At 38.1% G+C, this 25,994-nt stretch overlaps 1 protein-coding gene across 1 annotated transcript in view; it reads left to right on the forward strand.

Moving 5' to 3' along the window:
- Nucleotides 1–749: 749 nt before the first annotated feature.
- The window catches only part of mtnr1aa (melatonin receptor 1A a), a 46,218-nt gene continuing 20,973 nt past the window's right edge, over nt 750–25,994 (forward strand). Inside the window, exon 1 of the mRNA XM_041982943.1 lies at nt 750–1,248. Within this exon, the coding sequence (XP_041838877.1) occupies nt 1,065–1,248 (184 nt within the window). The 5' untranslated portion in view covers nt 750–1,064. The remainder of the gene's footprint in view (nt 1,249–25,994) is intronic.

The raw sequence follows: 25,994 nt of genomic DNA on the forward strand, positions 1-25,994 counted from the left end.
CATGAAAAACTGCCATTTTTTACTGCACGTGAACAGGCTATAGAAGCTGCCTGTGCATAAAGAAGGGGCTGACCCATTTATATTGAACATCATTAACTAACGATAACATAATGGCTATGATTTTAACATAATCCCCGCGTTTTTTTTTCTCAAATCATACCTTAGTCAAGAAGCCAGTGTGTCTCGCGGCGTAAGTTTTAAAAAAACAACAACAAAACAACAACAAAACAAGTCAGTAGTGAGATTACTGACTTTTTTTCTGTTGATGTTTCATATAATAAATGCTGGGTTATAAATCAAATTTAATCATAATTTTCAAGTGGGACCGTGAAACGAAACAGGACGGAAACAAAAAGAATAAACGACATGCTGACTGCAATCAAACTGCGAGGATAGGAAACGTGAATTTCAAATAATTTTAAGACCAATTCTTGTTCTGGTTCACCGTCAGTGCGACGTGCCAAAGAATTTATGTAAACTATGATTATCCTGCCTCTCTAATTATGTGAGTCTTTTCCCTGAAAGAGGTCAAACATGAATGATTCGGCAAAATAATAATGAATGGGCTTCTGAAATAAAGCGAGAGGCAGACCACACAGCCATGAATGAACACGCACTCGGCAAATGAAAAGTAGGAGGCTCTCGGTGCCGTTCTGTTGCTCTTGCGCACGGCGGCCACCAAGCGGCGCTATTTCCCCCCCGGAACAAAACCGCTCCTCTTCGTTCTGTTTGATCACATGCTGGGAAGGTTTGAAGTGGCGGCTTCATGTCACACATGCGTACCAACAAAGTGAATGGCACACGGGCGCAGAAGTGACACCGAGGCGAGCAGAGAGAGCGGGGAGGCTGCCAGAGCTGATCCACGGCAGCTTGGTAGAGCCCTCGCGAGGGTGAGGAACAACAGGGAGAGGAAGAAGAGGCGCGCGTGGAGAGGATGAACATGAAACCCGCGGGAGGTCATAGTATCCAACCACCGGCGCCTCCGAAATCCACTCGATAGGACTCACGGGGAGTCACTGCAGGTTGAATTTGGCTCAGTTGGGAAAGTTCAGCGACTGTATACAATGGTTATAAATGGGTCCCACCTGAACAGCTCCACGCCAGACCCCAGTGACACCGTCCTGAGCCGCCCACCGTGGGTCACCACAACTTTGGGCTGCTTCCTTATCTTCACAACCGTCGTTGACATCCTTGGCAACCTCTTGGTCATATTTTCTGTGTATCGGAACAAGAAGCTCAGGAACGCAGGTGAGTGTGACAAGTGTGGGAAAGTATGCGCGCGTGGCGCCTAAGCGGCGCGCACGTGATTACTCAGTTGCGATAAAAACAAAAAAGAAAATAAAGAAGGGCAAAACAAACAGAATAAAAACAAAACAAAACAAAAACAAGTTATTTAAAAAGAGATAAACAACACATTTTATTATAGAGACGCTTATCAGCTGAAAGGCGCGTGCTGTCAGACACTTTATTACCGGTGCTGATTTATTTTCAGTCACATAACCAGATTTTTTTTTTCACGTTGTAACAGACATGTTTAGCCCACACATTCTTCTTCTTCTTCTTCTTCTTCTTATTATTATTATTATTATTATTATTTAACAGCTGTCAGAACTATTTTCTTTCCCTTTTTTAATTTCTAGATTACTCTTCTCTCCCTCATGGGGCTGACGTTTAAAACTGACATCAACTTCGAAAACTGATGTAATATCACCGACCTCCACTGGCTAGGCCTTCTTGGCTGTTTAAAACAAAAAGGCTCAGAGCAGAGCAAAGCCAAAAGAAACATTATCGCGATTATTGACAGTCTGAAGCCACAGGGAAAGCCCAGCGCTCACCCGGCGCTGCTTAACCTAATGCCTCCCAGGCTTTTCCCCCTCTGATGTAATTCCAGCCAGGATACTCAGTTTAATAACGATTGACAACAAACTGTTAGGTCATTGATGGAAGGTGTTTTTTAATCGCATTTGTATTTTATGTGTTTATTATTTTTTATTCTTCTTATTGTTATTATAATTATTAGTATTTAATACACTTGGTTACTTCACCGTGAATGTCATTATGACGTGGGCTGTGGATTAAATTGTGCGCCCTGGAGTTCGGACTAGATTGACAAAGCGGTGTTTACTTTGCTCAGCGGAGGTGGTAAAACGCTCATAATTTAATAGTCAGAGGACAGAGAGCTGCTGAGAAAACCCAAGAGGCTCCTGTCGCGCTCAGGTCTACTCACACTAACTGGCAGTGGTGCATATCATGGTTGTCATCATTTGGAGGTTGTAGTAGGCTGATTTGCTAAATGCACTCCTGACATTAGCCTTTCACTTACTGCAAAAATGTTAGGGTCAGAACAGATTTCCATCATGTGGATAGATCGTTCCTGTGGGTAATATGAAATGTTATAGGTTGCATAAGGATATTTATCCTCACTTTTTGATGATCAGTAATTGATAAAGCACACATGAAACTGCAGGTCGTCATTGATTTGTGCTGCTCAGTACCTCAGTCTCCATAAATGAGATTGTGATGGTTATTGTTAATTTACGGACAAAGTATAAGACAGAACATCAGAGTATAAGACACTGCATCTTTCAAGTTGCTCCATTCTTTATGGGGTGGGGGGTGGGGGGGTCACAATGAAGCAGCAGGATATTATTCAAGCATACTGTTAAATTAGTTTAGCCTATTTCCTCATTTAACACAGTCATTGTATGTGGTTAAGTGAAGTCTACCAGCTCAATAAACCATGCAGCTCTCTTTTCAAAGTGCAGCCTGCCATCTTGAAGAAGAGTTTCCATATCAAAACAAGTGAGGAAATAAATAAACAAATAAACAAATAAATAAATAAATTAACAAACAACTTCAGCCTAATTGGGTTTTGCAAAACTGCCCATGAATACTAACCTACCCTACATAAGCAGGAGACATAGATTCTCAAGTTCATGTCTTTGAAGCACGCTCGCTACTTTCTATTCAAAGTTCAGAAGACGTACATGCCTAACTTAAGGCTCTAACAATTTGCTGCTCAAGAAGCCACTGGCACATTGTGTGTGGATTGGCAGACTTATTGATTGATGTAAATCCTCTCAGTTCACACTTTAATCGGCGTTTGTTTTACCAGGACATTGCAGGAATCTGATGCCTCAGATGATTGTTTGACCGCATACTTCAGTTCACCTCTTGGAAGTTTCAGGGGTGGATTTTAACAGTCTCATTTCCCACCCAAAACGAAATTCAATTTCCTTTTTGTGGACTACACGGAGTCTCCTCTATGGATAAACAAACAGGCATACATTTTCTTGGCATGAGTTAAATGTTGTTAGAAGCTGCACAGCAGTCTGACAAGAAGGGGATAAATTAAATAACGTGTAATGAAATATACTCAGTGGAGAACCTGGCAGGAAACTTGGTCACATATTGCAGGCAGCAGCATCACTGCTGTCTCTGCGCGGCCAAACCCTCTGTCAGCGCATGAAATGGCCAGTGAGAGAGCGAGCATGAAGCCAACGACGCATAGTGAACGCTTTGAGCTGCACGGCTGGATGCAGAATCATTATTGTGAGCTCAGCTCTCTGCCAGTAAATCATCTTAAATGTACTTGTGTAGTAGATGAAGGAATAAGAGAGAAAATAAATCAGGCCAACAGGGTATTGTCTTAGCTGGTATTTTGGATAGCTGCATGTCAAAGATTGAACCATTAAGTGATCGAATATAATCTGGGATGGTTTAATGCATATTATTTCTCCATATATTTTTTTTATTTTTTTTCCCAGAGCATGTTACACAAGATTAAAAGCTTCTCCTTCATGTTTCAGTTAAAGCTGCTGCTGCATTCACAGATGGCTGTAAACTGATTCAGCATCCTGTTAAAAGGGGTTAACATTTGAATTTTTAAGCACAGTGGCAAAGTGACCCTGTGAGGTTGTTTGTCAGCAGTGTTTGTTAGAAAATGGTATCATGTTTGTTCACATACTTTGGTCACATGTTGGCAGCCTGAGTCAGTGAATGAGAGAAAAACACAGGAGTCAGGGTTTTGGTAATGTGTCTAAAGAATATGAAAGGTCTCATTTGCGCTCAGCTAGTACTGGGTTAGAACCTGTACAGATGTGGAAACATGGCTCAGAGATGCAGGGGCATTTCGACATTTAGGATCATCCTATTAAACTGCATCTCAAAGGTGCTCAAAGGCTGAATGAGTACAGCAAACTCATTGTCACATTCAGGAGGTGATATGAGATTTGTTGCATGTAGCGGCGTCTTTCTGAAAGTAAAGGTGAAAAGAGGGAATGTCATGGTTAGCAGCAACGCTTAGGTTAGCTGAGCTCAGAATTCTCAAATATATCAATTACTTCACGACTGGCCGCCACAGTTGGTGCCTTTCACATGTTTTTTTAAATGCTGAAATTTGTTAATACTATCTGAATTTTGCAGCAAAGATGTAGACTTATCAGAACTGGTTATGTTATTCTAATCTTTTTGTCCTGAAATGGTCTGCCATTGCTGGAAGTCGTCTTTGCTGCTGCAGCTTTCTGGTTTGATGTGTTGGGCTTTTATTGAAGGATAGCATAGTTTAAAATAGTATATTTAGATATATTTTCTGTAATTAAATCTGTTTTGCTTTGTGTTTGCAGAGAATTTTGGAAGAGTCTGTCAACTAAATAAAGGTCCTCAGATAATCAGCAGTTACACTGACAGGTTGTCAATCAATTTTTTTTCACTAGCTTCAGAACACTCATCTCAAAATGACTAATATCGTAATCATCCTACCCGTTAATATCACTATCACCAGTACTGATTTGAAATACCAATGCCTCTTTACAACTTTTTACCAGTTGAGTTGTTTTTCTGCTTCATTAAGAAGGCGTTTTCTCATGGAAAACTACTGCAGGACGGATGTTTTCTCCCGTTCCTCACCAGTCGTTGTTTTTCCAATCCACGAACAGTTTGTGGAATATTTAAACTAACCTCCCTGAGGTGTCCAGGTTCACTTAAATCAACGTTCTTCTCCATTCTGACTTTTAATCACTTCTGCATCTGATCATAAGCAGATGAACAGGTGTAACTTGAAAAGGTGGCTGGTGAACTGTCACATTATGTTTTCTCCTCACAAAACCTCACAAAATCAGCAGCAGAGTGAAGTCAAGCAGCAGCTCACCTGCTGTGCCATTCACAATCCGCAGTGACACGCAGGGAAAAGCCTCCATGTGCTGATACCTTTGTGTGCTGATCTCTGCTGCTGCAAAATAAACCAAGAGCTCCACATTGTAGCGGAGTGTTTGTTTTGGAGTGTGACGTGGTGTTTATCCCTTTTCAGCATTGCGTGACTTGGCTGTGTGCCGACAGAATGATATTTCACTTCTACCATCGTTTACAGTTATTATCAGTCTCGGCGTAATGAAGATTTTGCGGAATTAATGCAGCATTAAGTGGTATTTTCATGTGTTCCTAATTAAAATGAATGTTTTAGGTTTCTAAATATCCGTTAGCTTTGTTGGTAAATTGTAAACGGAAATTGGCTCTGCAATGAGAAGCATAATAGGGAGATGACTATGGAAAGAAAACAAATCCCTGTCTGTAGATGTCACTCAGTAGATGTTCATTTTGCAGCTTCCTGTTTTATTTTCAAACTCCTTCTGTGAGAAACTGTAAGCCTTTGGTCCAAACTTGGTTTGGATCTTATGCATCTCTACCGAGATTCCAAACAGGAAGTTTCTCAGATTTTTACATGAATATAATTCTCTCCGTGCTAGCTGTGTTTGAATCATCTGTACCACTTCCTGCTTGAATGGCTGTGTTTACTACTTTTTGTTGCCTCAAACAACACATCCTCTGCATGGCTAAACAAATAAGTACAAAAAAAGATGAAAGAAAGGTCAAGTTTTAATGTAAAGTTTAATGTGGCTGAGAAAGTGTGTTTGAGGTTTTGTAAAGCTATCCTCTGGTAATGTCGGGTGGCTGTATCATGTGTTACTGCTGCCTCTGTGCGAACCCTGCAGAGCCCCCTCTGTCCCGCACAGCTACAGTTTCACCTGCAGTGACTGATGGACAAGAGCTGCAAATACATTAAGTGTTGGCTTGGGAGTTGAGCTCTTCTTGGTGTCTCTTGGTATCATTGCTTTTATTGTCCTGGGGTCTTAATAAAATGGCTGTGACTCTCTTAGGTGAAAATAGCACAGTGAGACAACACCAGTGCACAATTTGTAGTTATGACTTTACACCTCTATTCAAAGCAGCCTGTTTTCTGGTGTGGATTGACCCACTCGACTCTGCTCTGCCCTGTCATTACCATTGACAGAGCGTACAGTAAAAACAGAGAGCTCCCAGCAAACTTCTTACTTGTCTGGCTAATTAATTGTCAGACATAAATCAGCATATAAAGGATTAGATAAAAGACTAGTGGAGCATTATCATCTCATTTCTTTCTTATGTAAAATGAACTTTATATAACTGCAGTCCTGATGTGATTTTCCAGTTAATACCAAAGAAGAAGAAGAAGAAGAAAAAGTTTCAGCTTCTCACTTATGGGAACTGTGAATGCACCTTTATATAAAGGTGAAGTTTGGTGAAGAAATAGATGTTCAGTCTGATTATTTCCCCTCTGATCTGATAATGTGATATTAAAAACCACATGCTAATCTGAACAGATCTGGAATGACCAAAGTGCCAGGGTTGATGTTTTCCTGTTACAGTGATTATTCTTCCTGCAGTTGTTTGACCTTTAGGTTCTTCCAGGAAAGTTGATTTTGTAACAACTGAAAGCTTTAAACACTAAGTAGTATGCCTCAGGACATTGTTTTTGCATTAGCGACAACATGTTACAGCTTTGCAGGAGCAGCAAAATAGGGATGCTGATCAGTGAGATAAAATTTAAGAGCAGTAATGCTCAGTAAGTGAATGCATTCTCTCCTGTGAGTTTCTACGCTGCTAGCTGGAGCAAATATAAACTATACTGATTTGCTGTTGCAGAAAAATATAAATAGTGGTGAAAATCTTAGGGTTTTAATCTTAAAGCTGTATGTATGGAGCAGATGTCTGAAGTTTCTGTATTATGTATGAAGCACTTTCAGCTCTTTGCAAAGTATAAGCAGAGTTCAAGTGGTCCTCATAGGTTTAGTTCTTGAAAGAGCCCGAATAAGTGAGAAACTGAACGTTTGAGAATACGTGCATGTGCTCAAAATGACATAAGCTTGACTTTTTGTCCTTCCCCATGACATAATTCTATTGCATTTCTAATAAAATAAACAACATTTCTAAGTAGTGTCATATTTCACACAGCTCATCAGGAAATATTAGTTTTCAATTTGATATCTAGATAATCTGCTTTATACAACAGATCACCATAATTTGAAGTGAACTAAAAGGTAAAACAAACATTAGTCTAAATCCTTATTTGGCTAAGGAGTGGTTCACAGTATCGTATCATGCTTACTCTTCGACAGGCGTGGAGGTGCAGAAGTCATCGCTGCTCGCCAGATTTGTCAGTTTCTGTGTTAATGCCTGTGACAAACATCAGAGCGGCGCACTGTGGTGAAGCAGCTTAACACCACAAGAACAGCAATGAAATGGCTCAGTGGGTGAAAAACACACACTAATTAAAGACTCACAACAGCTAGCAGGTCATGACTTTGCAATTAATTTATAGTTTGCCCGAGCTGAATAAATGAACATTGAGTGTGAGGGGATAAGGATCTCTTTCTTTTACTCATGGCACTTAACACCCTGCTATAGATTAGTTAGCGATCCTCGCTGCTGTCAGCCAGGATAAAGACAAAAAAAGGGTGCCTGGTAACTTAGCCAGGGGCTGCCTCGCACATGATAATTTACAGTCAGCAATAGCAGCATCTGTTAGTACTCCTGCGTGTCCTAAAACATGTTTGACCTGTAAAATCTTTTTCAATAATTACACTAAACTTGCAGATCTACTTTGCCCTGATGTTGGAGACTCTCTGGCTCTCATAATGAAAAACAATCAAACTTTAGCTCAAGTTATGGACACAACTGATAAGGTTGATGTGCACCGTTGCTATGAAAGTGGGGATAATGACGTTGCTGTATTTGTTGCCAACCTTGTCTGGCTTGTTTGCTGCTGCCTTCAGTTCTCAGACATAACACAGGAGTTGGTGAGACAGAGAGAGCGCTCCTGGTCCATGATAGAAGACATAAAGACAAGACAAAGGAAGCAACAGATCAGTGAGTGTCCTACAAGTCAGGCATATGGTGATAGTTCATAACCCTGAATCACCATGACTTAGTTTGTTTCTTTTTAGGTTAATGTGCGTGGAACGTTAATAGCAATAATCTTGGCAAACCTTTCTTGCAAAGAAAAAAATTGACGTGACTGGATTGTTAAAGTCTTGGTGGGTTTCACGTTGTCCTGCTGTGTGCAGGCCTCTTTCCAGGGTCATCTGAGGAGAAAAAAACTGACCCAGTAAGCACTTGTTAAAACCGATGCATTGTAAACTGATCCAGTTTTTTTTTTTTTTATGGCCAGTGTTGATTACTTAGGAAGCATTAGAATTAGATAAATTTAAATTATTTTAAGTGCTACTACAACATCTAGTAATGTTTGAACCAGCAAGGGATTCTTACAAAGAGGAGAAATTATATTAAAGGTTGCATGCAAGTAGAAATATTAGGTTGACTGATTGATGCCATTTACATGACCTATTATTTTGTTTCTTGGTGAAACTCAACTGTTTCTTGGTTAAATTTGCAGAGCAGTTGCCCCCAAAATGAACAAAACTTCACACCCAGCGTGATGTCTTTAGATAAACTCAACCACTTCTTTTAGACTTACACATCTGTGGTAAAGGCACGAGGACTTACAGAATTGGTGATATCTCAGCCATTAAGGGAAAATGTCAGGTCTGCTATTTTCACAACAGGTCCAAAACATTCTAAGTAGCTTCTCCACCCAGCTGGGCTACGTCTCCTGGAAGTTTGTTTTTATTTCATCAATTCCACACTATGCATGCAAATTAGTTTTAAAGCCCCATCCAGCCAGTAGCCAAGATTGGTTGTTCTTTGGAACATACCAGTGGACTGACCTTGTTTTTCTGAGATTGGAGATGGTGCTCTCCAAAATCCAAGCAGAAATTCTTCTTTTTTTTTTGCAAGAGAACTATAATATTAATAAGAGTAACATAAAATTGCTTAACTTAATAGAACATATGTTTGACAGACTACAGGGTTTGTCAGTCTGTATTGGTTGTAGAATATCGATGGGAACAAAAGTCTTTTAACCCAAGGCATATTAAGCAAAAAAAAAAAGGAAGGAAAAAAAGCCTTGACCAGCATCCGTGACACACCTGCAGTGTAATAGCTTCAGGCATTGTGCACAGCAGATTAAAGGTGCTTGTTTTTCCAGTTGACAGGCTCAGATTGTTTTTCATGTCCAAAGTGTAGATTAATATCTGACATTGTTTTACAGATAGACATAAAGATAGACCTTTTTGTTAATGTTTTGCACCTTCTGGTCTCAGTTTTGTTCTCCCTTCTAGAGGTGGGAAAAAATGCTATAACAAGACCTAACCATTTAGGCCAATAGCTGCGTTTACATGGAACACTTTTCATCCAATCAAACATCCAATCAGAATAAAAATGTGCCATGTAAACAGCTCAGCTTATCCGATCTGCCTCGATCCGAAAGAATTTACAATACGAGTGAGAGGGGTGGTTTAAACCTTTTCATGAAAAAATAATCATGCATGCACTCATTTAGATGGTTCCTGTGGGGCATGTTGTTTCTGTGCATGCGGTTATGTGATGTAATGAGTTTCAGTGAAAACAACATTTGATTTTTCGAATATTAAGCATCTTGACGATAAAAATGTAGCCAATGGTAGCCTCAGTCACAGAGAAACCTCCAGCATTGGAGTGATTTTTATCTCTGCGAAGTTGTGTGGGTTGATGGGTTTATCTTGTATTTTTTAACAGGATAACAGAAAAAAGTTCTGAACATATCAGCACGAAGTGGTGAGCTTTTGATTTGAATTAGGAAGATTTATATTTAGTCATAACTCAGATACGTATGTATGCAGAGACTGCACTTGTTAAAAATAGAATGAAACTGTCTAGCTGCTCTGCTATTCCAGCACAATTTTCTTGATGAAAAGTTTCTTTGTTGAAGACTTTCTCTTGTTAGTTATAAACAGTGTCAAAAAGAATCTTTATAACTATCAGTAGCACAGCTAGCCACAACTTAAATACCCAAATGGTAGTCTGAAAAGTTCAAAAAAGGGAGTTTTGCTTCCACAGCTTGAAAAATCAAAAGCACAAAACACTGTTTAGTTTTAAAGGGTTTCATTTGATGTGCTCCATCTGTTTAAAGATACATCACCCTTCTTGGGGGTCAGCCATCCATACATTCACTCACATCTTTACACTGCTTGTAACAGGTCACAGAGTTTCAGCATGAGACCTCTCCCACTTTCCATGATGTTGTGACATACTTATATTTACAACCCAGGCCTGCAAATTTACAAAACAGCTGCTCCAACTAAATGTTTAAAACAATATTTCAAACATCTATTCCTACTGGCACATGTTGCAAAGTTTATCATATATTTTCAGGACTCCAGACTGCGACCAAATGGCCATTTTGCGACTAACATGTGAGACAGTGCAAGTAAATTTTCATCTACTCGCTCAATGGTGACCAAAACAATTGCTGGTCTTTTTCTTGTAGTAGTTATAACTGAATTAATTTGATCTCTAACAAACTTCTGCTCCCCTCTTCAGCCCAGTAGTTCACAGTAATGCGCAAATTAGCTGCTGGTTTGTCGACTCAAACTAACTTCAACACGAGAAAAGGAGATGAACACCAACGAAGAAGACGACAGCCAATGTGCGTGTGAGTGGGGACAAACGAGCACTGTGATTGGCTTATGTGTGGAAAGAGCCGGGTCTTGGGGGAATTTATTATTCCTCAGTGTTACCAACTTAGCAACTTTGTCGCTATATTTAGCGAGTTTTCAGATCCCTCTAGTGGCTTTTTTTTTTTTTAAGTGACTAACGACAAATCTAGCGACTTTTTCTTGTATTATTGGAGACTTTTGAAGACTGACGTGAATGAACGTAGTTTACTCTTCCCAATGAGGAGCAGGTGCTGTGCAGATCCCTCCCCCGTCCAGAAACACTCATACAAGGCTTAGTCTTCTCGGATCAGTAGCAGCTGTATTCAGAGCAGACGACGTTCACCTCTGTTTCATGACCAGGCTGAAAATGAAACGTACAAAGCTGCTGCTGGAGGATCCTGCGCCGGCTTACTGTTAGAGAACTATCTATTAATGACGAGTGTGGACAAAAAAATTTAAAAAGTTAAAAGTGTTGTGATGTTCCAGACTCCAAATTAAAAAACAAAATACACTTGAAAAACAGAATTAAAAAATAAAGAAAATATTGACATAATTGTTATTTTATTTTATGAATTTTATTTATTTATTTATTGCTGTTTAGGTTGCCTTTTTATCAATTTTTGCCTTTCCCACTACGTCCCTCTTTATGGCAGCATCCATTACAGCTATATGTACTAGGCTGATTATGCTAATTAGCGACTTCTAGCGACTTGTAGGACAGCCAATAGCTACTTTTCTTACTGAGGAGTTGGGAACAGTGTCTGGAGAGGAGTATCGGTCCCTGAAGCTGTTTATTGTCAGGAACTACATGGACAAGTCACACCGTGCCCTGTGGGGGATGATGGTGACAAAGTTGCAGTTTTGCTTTGACTACAAAATGAATATAAAATGAGATCAAATCTGATTTGATTTGACAAGTTCTTTGTTTTGTATTAGTGCGGCCGGTAAGATGTTTTTTTTTTTTTTTTTTTTTTATGTCAACTGCAAAAAAATATGTGAACTGTAAACATCGTAATTTCTGAATTTATTTTTCAAGTATTTATTACTAATACAGTGAAAATGAGAGGAAATGTGAATATTTGCTATGCAAGGCGATTTCAGTGTGTGCCCCTAAATTTTCTGCTTGCTCTCCTAAAACTTTAAGTTAAGGGCCACTGTGCTCCTCGTAAAAAAAAGTTAGTCTGGAGCCCGGATTTTAATACTTGTACATCTCTTACAGTATTTGATAACATCAGTCTCACATCAGGTACTACAACCAGACAGCCTGCACTATGGATGTCTATTCTGTTTTATTTTTATTTGTCTTTGTTTCCCCTTAAAATAGTCTTGAATACAAGTTGATCAGCAGTTTATGAAACACTGAAACTAGCCTGACCTGCACCAGCATCCATGCCATCCTTAAATATTCATCCCCACAGACTTTGACTTACAAAGCTCCATCTTTCAAATGATTGAACCATTTTCTAATACTTAAAGGATTATCCTGCAGTAATCTGTTCTGTATATATGAATTGCGGTTATTGTATAGGAATAATACTGTTTTCTTTTTCTTGGAAAATCCCTATTTTTTTCATGTGTGCCATTTCACACCCAGTTGTCCAAGTTCTGCACCTCATATTGGTCTTCCACCATCATTTTTACTCCTCCTCCTCCCACACTATGCTCATCCTCATACACACTGACTAGATTTTTTTTTCTTTTCACTTAAATTTGACCTTCCTCCCTTCATATTCTATGACACCCTGTCTGTTTGCATCACTTTGATCCAACACCCCCACTGTTCTCCGAGGACGTTATGTTGTCAGACTGCATACCTGTAGAGGAATTCTGCCAATAGCGCTCTGCATCAAGCTGGTCACACAATAAGACAGGTTTTCATACAAACCTTGTGGATTCCAGATTACATAATGGCCCACTGGACAAAGTAAATTAAAGCTGTTTATGATTTTGAAATGCTGACTAGTTTGCCACGGTTAAGTTTAACAAGAACAGGTGTTTGGCATCTGGTCGTGACCCCCTGTGCATGTTTCTCTTCGCTCTCACTATCACATTGGAGAGTGTGTTTTCACTTCAAAAGAAAGACAAAATGAGTCCAGTAATATGACAAAGGAGAATATTATTGTAGCCATTTACAATCCCACCCCATCTTCCCCAGCAACACCACTTTTACTACACCCCTTCGCTGCATGTTTCCTGGTTCTATTTTTGATTATTTACAATATTATACAGTGAAAACTTCTTTCTGCTTGATAGGAGCTTGGGATGACACACGTGGGAAGCTTAGGGCAGTGAGATCAAGTAAAGCCTAATGCTCATCCAAGGGGAACTATGCATAACACATACATACTGTAGTGCCTACAGTAGAGTTTTAACTGTTTGATTAAATGCACATACATGCAGGAGCTTAGAGGTTAGAGATGCTGGATGGTAATGGGAAGGGGACTAGTCTGAATCTTGTTTGGGAAAATCAGAAGAGAGAATTACTCTCATCTATGTTCAAGGTGACCTTGAGTGAAGCGCTTTGCACACCTCTGTTGGTCCATTGTGTGAAGACTATGGTTGGAACTTTATGACTGTTAAAGCAGGACAATGATGAGGAAGGAAAGCACGCACTGGGCTCTTGTTCATAAATTAAATTAAAATACAGAAGGAAAACTCAATTTGATCTTCTCATATAACACGTTTCCACATTTCTCAGTTTCCCTTTTCTTATTTTACCATCAATGAGTCTTAAAAAAAAAAAAGAAAAAAAAAAGGTTGCAGTTCACCCACCGAGATAACAAGCAAACGGCTCGATCAGAAAGCCACAGCACCGCCCCCATGGGCCAGTGCGGTGAGTCACTTGAATGGCATATAATGATGATTATTATGGCAGACACATGAATGCCATTTGATGCAGCCTTGTGAACATTGTCTCATGCAACCATAGCATACACTCTCTGTGGGTTCAGCAAAGTAATTTATCACACTACACTAACTCACAAACACTTTTCAGATGAGTGCACCATAAAAAAAATTTAAAAAGCACAGAGACGAGGACATTGGATTCATAAGGTTAGAGAAAGACGTGTTGTTGGTGTGAATCAGTGACACAGTTCAGACTATGTTTATTCAAGTTTTATACCTGATTTTGGAACAGAAGTGTTACTATTTGCAGGTTTGTCATGGCTCGTATTACTCAGAAGACCATTTAAGAAGGTTTTTTTTATTGTTAAGAGAAAGAAAGAGTTATTCTTAACATTAGAATGTGTATTGCCTAAGAGATTCATGGACACACACATTCCTTTTATTCATGAAACATTCATCCCAGTTGTTTTCAGGACACTTCTGTAAACGTCTGCATCATGAAAAATCCAATACTAGGAATGCTCTCCATTCACAAAAACATAATTTAAACATAGATACAGTGCAGACAATAAGAAAGAGACGTGTGTTGGGATGTTGAGCTTTGTGTGTCCACTGCACCAGGTTTACTGACGCTTCTGACATGTGACACAAAACACCATTTCTTCAGCTGATAGATAATTGTTTTTATGATCACAGCAAGGGAAAACCCACTTGTATCCAAACAGTGGCTTGTGTGATAATAACAGTGTTGTGAAGCTACTCACTATCACAGGGATATTTTACTATAAATGGCCAGTGCATGCTACAAACTAAAGAATGAAATGGTTCAACTAGAAAAGACTGCCACTAAACTGTTCATGTTTTTCAGTTAAGAGTTCCTTCTCAAAGTCTTGGCACAGACTCGGACTCCATGCAGGGCAAATTTGAGGCTGGAACACATTCTGCTAAGAGCTGTGCAGGCGGGTGTCTGAGCATGTCTCAACAAGGAGCTCTAAGTCTTCTGGTGGAAGGTGGTGTCAGGGTGGTGGACAATGCCTCAATGAGCAAGAGGGACTTTCATCATTTGGATGCGTGAGAAAGCGAAGGAAGCAGGAAAATGTAGAACGTGTGAATGGATCAGTTAACCTTAAATTATGTTGACATAGCTATGCATCTGTGTTTACCTGAAATTACTTCAAATTCCTCACGCTGAAAGTGGAGGGAAACAAGTCAGCAATACTCTCTATATCGGGCAAACAACTGGTTAAATCTATAGATTTATGATCTTTAACGCATGATCTGTGTGCACACATCCAGTAGTTTGGTTGTGCAAAGATATTTTGACACTGAACCACAAATCCTGACATCAACTGCATGTTTGAGTCAACGACCACTGGTCTATTTAATTCAGTCTCAATTTTGTTGCAAGCGTCCAGTTTAGTTTTTTTCTGTTATTGCTTAAAATGATTCCATATGCATGTTGTATTACTGACCATGAAGCCTTGTGTAGTAAGTGAACCTAACTGCATGACATTGACTCTTGCACTTTGTCTTGCCTGCAGAGTTATGACAGAGCACTGATTTTGAAATGTCCATCTTGTGGTGACATTAGTCACAGTTAGCAGCGCAGTGCTGTGTACCAATTCTCAAGAGGTAGATTATGGCACATTTTTTGTGGCCTGTCAGGTTTTTTAAATAATTAGTTGAGTCCCACACTTCCTTCTAATGAGCAGGAGCTTACTGAGTGAAGTTTCTTCAGCACAGTATGCTTCACGTTAATGACCCATAAACATGCTCTCTGTGATTATTGTCTAAACGAGTGTGTTTAGTCACACTTTCAAACATAGACACACATCGTTTTGATTCATTCCAGCGTACTTTGGGTGTTGTCCAAAAGCAATAGAGAATTAAGCAGTAGGAAGTTAGACATTCATGCTGTTCGGTGCTCAGTGACCCTGTCTAGGCTTTATTTTCTCTGAGAATATAGGCGAGAACTCCTCTGGCATGTAGCATTATGAAGAAATAATCAGATAACATTTTATGAAACACATTGCACTGCAATATTGTTGAAGATTTGAGTCAATAGGTATGGCATCATTTACATTTATTCATTATGATTATTAAAAAGATTCTTTGTTAATTCTGCACTCAGCACAATATCTCAGGAGTTCTACTTTAAATAGATGCAACTGAGAGACAGTTTCTGCTCTCCAAATAAAGCAGTTTGTTGAGAAAAGGTTTACTCGCCATAAAAAAGGCAAGATGAAATAAAGATTACACACAGCAGTGTTACAGATTTTCTTTTCTTTGTTTTTTTTATGTGGGTGTTAATAAGAAATGACATTCGGACTGTTGTGGAGATTAACCTATTGCTCTTTAGTAATACCTCAGAGGCAGGATCACCCTGTTTTTCTGGTCTTAGCGCCGATTTGTTGGTAGCAGTCAATGTATTAATGATGTGGCCATTAAGTATATGATTTAAGAATTTGTTTCCATTTAGAGCTGGGGCTAAATTGTTTGTTTCTGACCCTGTCAGCTCTCTGGTGCAGTAGATGAGTTATTTGGAATCATTATTCAGATGAGAACAGGAACTGTACACACAAACACAATTCCTGACGTACTGTAGTGTGCAAAGGACTTCCTGCTCAGACATCCAGCTGCAGCAAAGCAAGGCTTCTGATTTCTTAACATTCATGTGTCATTTAGCTTGTTTTGGAAATATTCTATTGGAAAGGCAAACAAGAAATACTTCGGCAACTGGGCTTCTTGACAACTTCTTGCTTAGTTTTGATATAAATAACACTGTTACTGTATTTGTATGACGAGAACACTAAGAGTAACATAAGGGTCAGCATTTAAGAGTATGATGCTTTAACTCACCAGTCATCATTTTTGTTTGCCAATAATTCTTTGGTGGATTACCCTCACTGATTTGATCATTCTCTGGACTTGATACTAAACAAAAGAAGAAAAAAAATATAATGTCCATGACACTGGAGCAAATTTCATTGTCATATGCTCTTCCTCTGGAGCATGTCTATATAATTTAATTGATTCATTGCACGTGTGAAGACAGTTTAAGAGTCTGTGGGATGCTAATTACTTGACTGTTTGACAATAGCATAAAATTATCCCAAGTTTAAGGTCACGGTTATTTAAAAAAAATCCCCCTAGGCTAGATTTGATGTAACCATATTGAAGTCTTTGGTTTTATGACATTGTTACTTTAGAGCAGATTTTGGTCCACTATATTGTTTTTGAGATGGGACAGTTAGATGACCTGAGGTATAGACATCCTTAGCTGGCAGTTTAGCCACAAAGGAAGGTTGATGATGTTGCCAGAGGTGAAAAGCTGCTCTCTTGATGAAGATGAAAATGGTTTGAAGAGCTGAGGTCAAACTTTAGTAAAGGCAGAGGATGAGAATGTGCTCCACTCTCCTTTTGTAATTCAATTAGGTTTAGAGAGAGCGGCAGCAGATGCTGTCGGTTGTTCTCTGCATAGAATTAAATACAGTACCACCAGGTCAAAAATGAGTAATTGATCATTCATTTATCACACGTGTCCATTAATTTAGCATAAACTAAATCATCCTGTCAAGACCCCAAATTACTGCCCTGTGCTGTAATTTTAGATCAGTTCAATGTGTGTGTGTGTGTGTGTGTGTGTGAGGGAGAGTGTGTATTTGTCCCTGTCAAGACCAATTTGAGAGTCAACCTGAGGACATTTTTGCAAAGTGGGTCATTTTGACCAATCCTCTTGTCGGTGTAGTTTAGGTATTATAAGAAGTAGATGGAGGTTAACTTCAGATAGAATGTTTATGTTTTACCTGCTGAGGGTCAAGAGGAGGATTAATGACTACAGAATTAACCTGCAGCCCTCTGTGTATGTGTCTGTGCTTGCATATTTAGCTGCACATCCACCTCAGGGATGTTTTTCCAGGAACTTGTAGCCTGTGTAGTTACACGATTCAGTTCCATCACACACACCAGTGTCTAAATTAAGTCCTGCAGAAATAATTTAAAGTAACAAAAAGTCCCTTCCCTGCTGGAAATTTGTCAGAACTTTAGAGTTTCTAATTGTTCAAGTCCTTGCAGCATTTTATCTCAGCCAACCTGTCTCAATCATCTCAGCAGCAAATCATTTTTCAGAATTAAATGATGGGAGTACATGTAACAAATCTGCTCCTTTGTCATTTTAGTGACGAACTACACTGTTCATTACAGGCCTGGGGTTGCACATGAACATGGGCCTGTTGTGGTATTTATTCTCTTTCCTACTTTCCTATCACCTTACCTCTATATCTAGCCAAATTAAGGCATAAATGTCACTCAAAATAAATACATTAATAAAAAACAGCCCATATTAACTTAAAATGTAGGTAGATAGAGCTGTGTTTAAAAAAAAAAGAAAAAAAAGAATCGATTTAAATCAATTTCATTGTAATTTATTCCAATATCGATTCATAAAACCTGGAAACATTTTTTTTCATAATATGAAACATGTTTCTTTTTCCGGTGACAACAGTGACCCTATTCTCGTGTGACTTACCGATCCTGGGTGAGATCGTAGCATATAGGACTGTCGCGATAAGTACTTTTGCTGTGTGAAAATTTTCTCAGAAATTATGCGATAACATTGCGCAAAGCTGTCATGTGTTGTCATTTTGAGACCATTTTCAACTAATATAATGACAATGCCATAATAATGCAAATACACCCTTTCAAAGATCAATAAACTTTCATTTCTAAAGAACATTTTACACTGGAACTGGAAGAAATTTTAAATAACAAAACAAAAACAAAAACAGTAATTAGAATGGACTCTCAGTCTCATTAACAATGAATGGAAACCAAACACAACCAAAAACAATAAGTATGATAGCAGGACTGGGCGATTAATCAAATTTTAATCGCAATTACGATCTGGGTTTACAACGATCATAAAAATGAAAGGATTCGATTATTTTTGTCCTTGGCCGTTTCCTCTTGTGCTGTTTTCAGTTGCAAATGAAGCGCTGCAGGCATTGCAGCCCCGTCTGCTTTAGTTTTATTCAGCGCGAGTTGCAAACACCTTGACAGTTATGGGCTGGACACACGGGAGGCGACGTCGCTCCTTCTCCATCATTTTCTATTGAACTTGCGCAATGAGGCGGAAATCGCTGCCCTCCTCCAGCCAAGCGACAGGCGACATTCATACATGTGAAATGTTGCGCTCGTACACGTCCACACGGGGGCTTGCGACGCGACACAAGAAAATAGAAAAACGTTAAATTTTTGTGAGTTGCAACTAAATAATCCAGAGACACAGAAAGTTAAACGTTATAAACAAACAGAACTTTTTCTCAGTTAACACAGTGAACAACCCAGGATTTAAGAAACTCACCAACACGTTGGAAAAACGGCATCACTGCCATCTCGTCTCCATGTTAGTGGAGTATCTCCCTGCCCTGGATGATGAGTGTGGTGAGGGTGTTGTGAAGGACGTGGCTACAGTCCAATGTTTTGCCACCGCTGTGGACCTGTGGTAGTATAAATGCCGCGCTACATTTTAGTGACACGGATTTTAACATGAAAACGAAATGTCTTCAGACTAATTTTTTCCAGATCACACCGGGCAGAACATAGCTGCTGGTCTGAGACAAACAATAGCTATGGGAACCTGGTGGAAAGAAACTAGTCTGTATTACCACAGACAAGCTTTAAATGTAATGACTTACTGCTTATCGCGACATGACAGGCAGCATACACAATTAAAAGGTTGCTTTATCGCTTCCAATATCAGCTTCTAAAACATATTTATCTGAGAATAAGTGTTTACATAAATATCTGTAAATTAGCTGATATCAAATCTAATCAGATTTAATCAAAATCAAATTGAATTAAGCTGCTGTGAATGGAGTCGAATAGATTCAGTAAATTAGTGGTGATACCCAGCCCTACTGGTAGACTTGATCCAAGTTGAGGAGGAAGTTAAAAGGAGCTAAACCTGAATATTTGGAAAACAGAAAGTTTCAACCTGACAGCTGTGTCAGATTTAATGTGATAAATTTAACACAGTTGGTATTAATTCATATATTTAGGAAGAAATTAATATCCTCAAAGTCCTAAAAACTGAATTGTTTAATCACAATGGAATGATATGTATTGAAGTATAGTTGGAAATGTGCTGAGCAATATTACCTTTTTTCAGTTCATCCACAAATCAGTGTTCCTGTTTGGTCTGGACATCTAAATTCACTCAAGTTTTTACTCTTATGTATACAAATGGTGTCTTTGTTTGCCTCATGCATTCTTGTATGTTGTTCCTTTGGAAGTAATTTATATTTATATTAATGTGTTATTCATTAAGAAAGTCTAGTTAAAAACGTTGTGCATATCTAGAACTGTAAAGTATCATTGAAGAAAGAGATGACTGTGTTTGGCGGTTTATTTCACAAACTATCAGCTATGATCACTTCTAATCTCCATTCCTGGAGCTCCACTGTCATGCATGTATATGTTGCTGTCAAAGTATGAAACATATCTAATGCCTAGGTATTCTACAGAAAGAAATGTATGAAATAAGCATGTTACACACTTAATTATTTACATTCTTACATTATATAAAATGTGTAGGCATTATAAAGAACGATGAATACGATTTAGTCGAAGTGTAAAATGTGCAGAAATGTGCAGCGCTAGAACTGTAAATGTGGTTATTTTGACTGCAAGAGATTATGTACTGTTCTATTTTTAGTTTGGATGTTGTGGATCAGGTGACAATTAAGTATTCTGTAAAGCAGTGGTCACCAAATCCGATCCTCGAGATCAACCATCCTGCAGGTTTTAGTGTTTCCCTGGTACAACACACCTGATTCAAATGAAAAGGTTCCCCAAACACTTGCTGTCAGCTTTGTTTTTTTTTTTTTTTTTTTTAGCTTTGCCAAAGGGAGCTTTATGGGTATAAGGCTCCTCTTGATAATCATCTATCTATCTATCTATCTATCTATAGGACGTAAGTCCGCAAGACTACGAACAGCTGTCAATCGATTAACTTATCAATATACTAATAATGATACTCATTATTATTGTACTGATCCGTTATTAAGTTCATTATTATTATAAATCAGCTTTTATGATTATTGCTAAGCTATTTATATTCAATATTACTGATTTGTCATGAATCAGATCAATAAGCTTTAAATGGATTTATTATCAATTTTTGTTAAGTTTATTTTTTTAAACAATAAAATAAAAAGCAAAAATCAGGGAGAATATGATCCCACCAAGGCTGTAATGCTGTGGCACAAGGACTGTTAGGAGCAGGAGGCCAGACTTCACGGACTGTAAAAGCACGAAGAGTAGAGAGGGAGGAGTCTGATCAGGTTTTAGTTAATGAATTCAGACATTAACACTTCATCAAATAAAACCATTTTTCTTGTTGCCTTTGTTTAATGTTGCTGTGACTTCCACTTTCAGTTTGGATGCAACAAAACATAGTATTATAGAAAATAACATGTGCATAGAGGTATGTGTGTGCAGAACAATTTAATTATTTGGCCAATAAAAAATATGTGTGGCCGGTGGACTCTTTCATCTACCGGCCAACTTGGATATGACATGCAATCAAGGCTATGAATACAAGCGCTGAACTTTGCAACCAGTAGCTTTCACAATACATAACACAATGATGACACAACAACTTCTCCTTTAAAAATACAAAGATTTTATAGGTTTAAAATCATTGCAAGGATTTTTTCCTTATCTGTGTTTAAATTGATGTTTGTGCCATTAGTAAACCATGTAATTACTTTTTAATTCTCTTTATTGTGTATTTTTAACAGTTGTTTGACATTGTATGATGTGAACAATATATCTGCATATTATGTGTAATACAAGTGGTATTGCTGAATTTGATTTGCCTGTTTTTCCCAGAAAGTGTTTGCAGTAAAAAAAAAAAAAAAATTGAAGAAGAGTGCTGTTTCTGAAAATACATTTGTATTTTGTCAGTGTGTTCCTTTTTTTACCACCAGCTTGTTGATGTCACTGTTTTGGGATATTTGGAAGTGTGTAAAACACACTAACTAAAAGATATAGGCTTTGTACGACAAGCGTGGGAGGGTAATTGACATCTGTGTCCCAGCTGCTGTGTGTGTGTCTATGGCAATTTTATCTTGTCTGTGTGTGTGTGTGTGTGTATTTACTGTTGACCTATAAAGATTTGTCCATGCTTGGAAACTGTTCCTGAGTATGTTGTGTAATTCTATAAACACAGAAAGCGTTTCTGAAGTTTGGATCTGTAAGAATACACACTTAGAGATACTTGACTATAGGAAATACTAGTGATGTAAAAAAATGATGGGGGGTTTTTGATGTAGGGATTAGTGTGAAAATGACATTCTGTCTGCTCTGCATGCAATTTTAAGCTGAGGTCTTACAGTCTGTAAATATGAAATTAGAGTCCATGTCCATCTCTTACACTTGGAATGACATAAAGAAAAAAAATGGTAGCATAAGCTGTTAACCACAGCAATAAAATGTGTCTCATCCTTTCAAAGCCATCAGATTTATGGTATATAAGTCTGAAAACAAGGTTAAAAGATGACATAAATACAGAAAGAATTCCAACTATGGTTTAAAGGGATTACATTGAGCTCTTACTGGTCAATTGGGGTCACATAGGATAATGGACATAACTACTGCACGAAGTAATCATATGTAAAAAAGCTCAACGGTTGCTTAAACTATAGTCTGACCTCAATTTACTATGAGAACAGCAAAGATAGCAAAGTTTACTAGCTTTATGACAGTTACAAACTCATTTTGTTAAAAATTCATCATATAAAACTGTGAATCATTCCTGCTTCTGCATCTTATTCATACAAGCGCAAACACCAGAAATGGTGGCATCCACGCAGGAAACAGATGGCTTTTAGGTATTTGTGAAAACACTAGATTTCTGATGTCTGCTACCAAGCTGCAAATGTTTCATGCAAAACAAGAAGAACCCTGAAGTTGTACTGCTGCTGTATTGAAAAGATGAAGCAAGCTGCACTGACACACTCAGATACACACCTGCTATCAACTGCGGTAGATGATAAGCTCACTTTCACCTTGTATGAAAATGCCTCTAAAACCGCAGTAAAGTATATTGATAAGGAAAGGTGACAACTTTGAGGAATGGACATTTACTGTTGACAATGTTTATGATTTACTCTTGCAAACACCTTTGGACCGTTTCTGTACAGTTAAAGCAAAGTAACCCGCCAAAGCACTGTGTGTAAATCATATTGATAAAAACACAATTAGGACACAAATAGATGTTTTCAAAAATATGAAATTGACTTTTTTATATTTTTATTTTGCACAATGACCTCAATAACCTTGAAGCATGATGAGTGTGCTCATTTTATAATGAGCAGCAATAACTCCTCATTATGCACTTGCTTTCTAGGGACCTATATTACATAAATGGGATCATTCCAATCTTCTGACAGGATCAAGCTGCTTCCTAATTGCTAATGGGAATCCAAGTCACCCTGTTATTGGCTGCTGTTTGCATGCATGTGTGCGTGACTAGGTGATAAGTGCTTTGAGGACATTTTGTGTTTGTATAAAGTCTGAGACATTTTTCTTTTTTAATCAATTTTGTAATTTGGTCATTTAGTCTTTTTACTTGTAAAAAATGTAAAGATTGTGTATGGCTGTGTTTTTGTGTGTAGCTGTTTCCTTAAAACTGCTGCATCAGTATTCATGTTGTGTCATTGTTTGATTTTAATGGGATTATTAAAGCTTTCCCAGGGCAGGTAAGAAAAATTACACATGGTCTGTTTCAAATATAACTTATGTGAACTTTTTAATATAATCTTGTTTAAAAACAAAAGCTGATAACCTTTAAGATATTTAAGAACCTTTTTTAGCCCTTTTTTTTGTGTTAGACACCCTCCTGCATCTTACTTCCAGCGAACTCTTCTAATTTTCATGGCATGCTCTGAATATCCGGGCAGCTCATTTTCACCAAACAACTTGTAATGAACTTCATTGTAATCTTTGGGTAATTGCTGAGTAACAGCCTTGCAGCTGATAAAAATGTGAGTGAAAATACTGTAAATACATATGACTAGAACTTATCGATTATTATAGAAAATATTATCATGGTGATATTCTTTGCCATGTGGCCCAGCGCTACTAAAAGGTATACACTTATAAGCTTACTAAAGTTAATCATCATAGTAACAAAGCTTGGTGTTTTGTTTACTCCCAGTAAAAGAACATCCTGAGTGAAAACGGTTAGCTTGTGTGTCCGTGGTGAATAGTGTCTTAAAGTAGAAATGAACTGCAACACCATGGTAATCACGTGTTTACATTTGGCCAACAGAGAATCTAGTTAATCAGAAAGCGAATGAAGCTTTAAACCAAAAAATACCTTGAAAATCTTTTTATTTATGGGTATTTTTAGACTCTATTGTTACTGCTTTCTGATTCTGAAAGTGAGAATTATTTTCCAATATTATTCCATTTCTTGATCTCTTTCAGAAGAGTGATCATCCAGTGCCTTTTAAGAGAAAGCACATTTTCTACTTGTAGACCATTGTTTACTGTGGTAACATATGTTGAGATTTGGTGTTTGTGTGAAGCAAGAGGTTTTCAGATCTTGGAGGAGCATTTATCCCCACACCTGGGACAGTGTTTACTGGAAGCCTAATGTAAGGGAACAGAAGTCTGTCTGTGCTGCAAACAAGTATCCTGCAATGTGGTTGACTGCAACCCTACACCCTGCAATGTGCTGATATGAATCTGTGGTTATTAATGGGCAAGTATAGAGTGTGCTTCTGCTGCATTGTTTATTGATATACCCTTTTTTAACAAACCACATTTAGAGTGATCTCAGCTGTCAACGTCAGGTCCAGTGAACACAAATCTTGAGCATGTAAGACTTTAGTTTATTATTTCAGTTATCATAAATGGCTCCATGTAAGAGTCTAAAGCCTTGAGGCTCTTTGTCATCATCCTCTAACCGGCTGAAGTTTTGGCACAACTGGAAGAATCAAATGTTTCAGGAGCATTCATGTGATCATCTGCAGACAGTACTTCTGTTCATCCACACAGTAGCTTTCTGTCTGAAAAGCTGCATGTGTACACTCTGACCTGACCTTTGTTGTCTTTCTTACCAATTTCCACTTTGTTATCAGGAAATCAAGTCATATCTGTATTTTGTTTGTTCTCCAGTTGAGTCGCTGAGGAAATTGGTTGAACCCACATGAGAAAAAAACCCAAAACAAAACAGAAAATAAAGCTTTTGGCTGGTTTTGGGATTGTGAGTGGGTGAGTGTTTGAGGGAGATGCAGTGACAGAGGAGCTGTGGTTACCATAACGCTGTATTTCAACCAGTCCTGTGTGTCCTGGTTAAACTTTAAGTCAGTCTGTCTCTATCTGGGTCAACCTATCAGCCCCCTGCCACGCACTGCACTGGCCTGCTTTTTACACAACTACTCTGCTAGAGTGGTATCACCTGTGGAATACATTATGGAAGGCATGGTGAGAGATGTGATCTATCTTTTGTGTGGGTGAAGGGGGTAAACTGCAGTTTTAAAAGTCAAATTTCACTTCCTAATTTCTCACCATTGTATAAGTTCTTTGTGTTTTTGAATGGAAACACATTCAAGGACAAACATAAAATATAAAAATATAAAAACATAAATCTGTGTTTTTATTATGTAAAGGTCATTTTTTAACATTTTTCTTTTCTTTCTTTTCCCTTTTTAGAAATCAAGCTCTTTAAAAGGAAAAAAAAAGTCTTACACTTTCAGGGATATTTATTTCTACAATGTTAAAATCGGGATCCTTGTCACTTTTACTCCAAGGGGGTGGATTTTTACGACTATCTCTGCAACATTCCTCTATTTGCAAGTAAAATAAAAACAAAAACATGCTTTTCTGGAAATAAATACAGCAGATATATTTTTATTTTTATATTTTAACAAAAATAATTGACCTTATAATTTCTCAATTTCTATTTTTAAACACAGCTCATAACTACCTGTTAACTTAGCAGTAAAGTATTTGGTCTCAAGATCTTAGCTGTTGGAGAAATGCTTATCACAAGCAGCCAGAGCAACTCATGCTGTCCTCATGACTTTTCTGGGCTGTTGTGCAAAAGTTTTCAAAGTTGTTCAGTTTTCTGTTAAAAAGAATAAGACCTGAACAAAATAACTTGCAAGATGTTGGAACCGTTTGATTTTGCCATTTGTTCTTTACTTGATTAAACTAATTTAATTGTTGCAAGGTTTAGGACCAATTGCATTTTATGGAAACTAAATCCAGTTCTTAATCTGCTCA

This window comes from Melanotaenia boesemani, chromosome 4 (genome assembly GCF_017639745.1).
Source record: "Melanotaenia boesemani isolate fMelBoe1 chromosome 4, fMelBoe1.pri, whole genome shotgun sequence".
Taxonomy (NCBI): Eukaryota; Metazoa; Chordata; class Actinopteri; order Atheriniformes; family Melanotaeniidae; genus Melanotaenia; species Melanotaenia boesemani.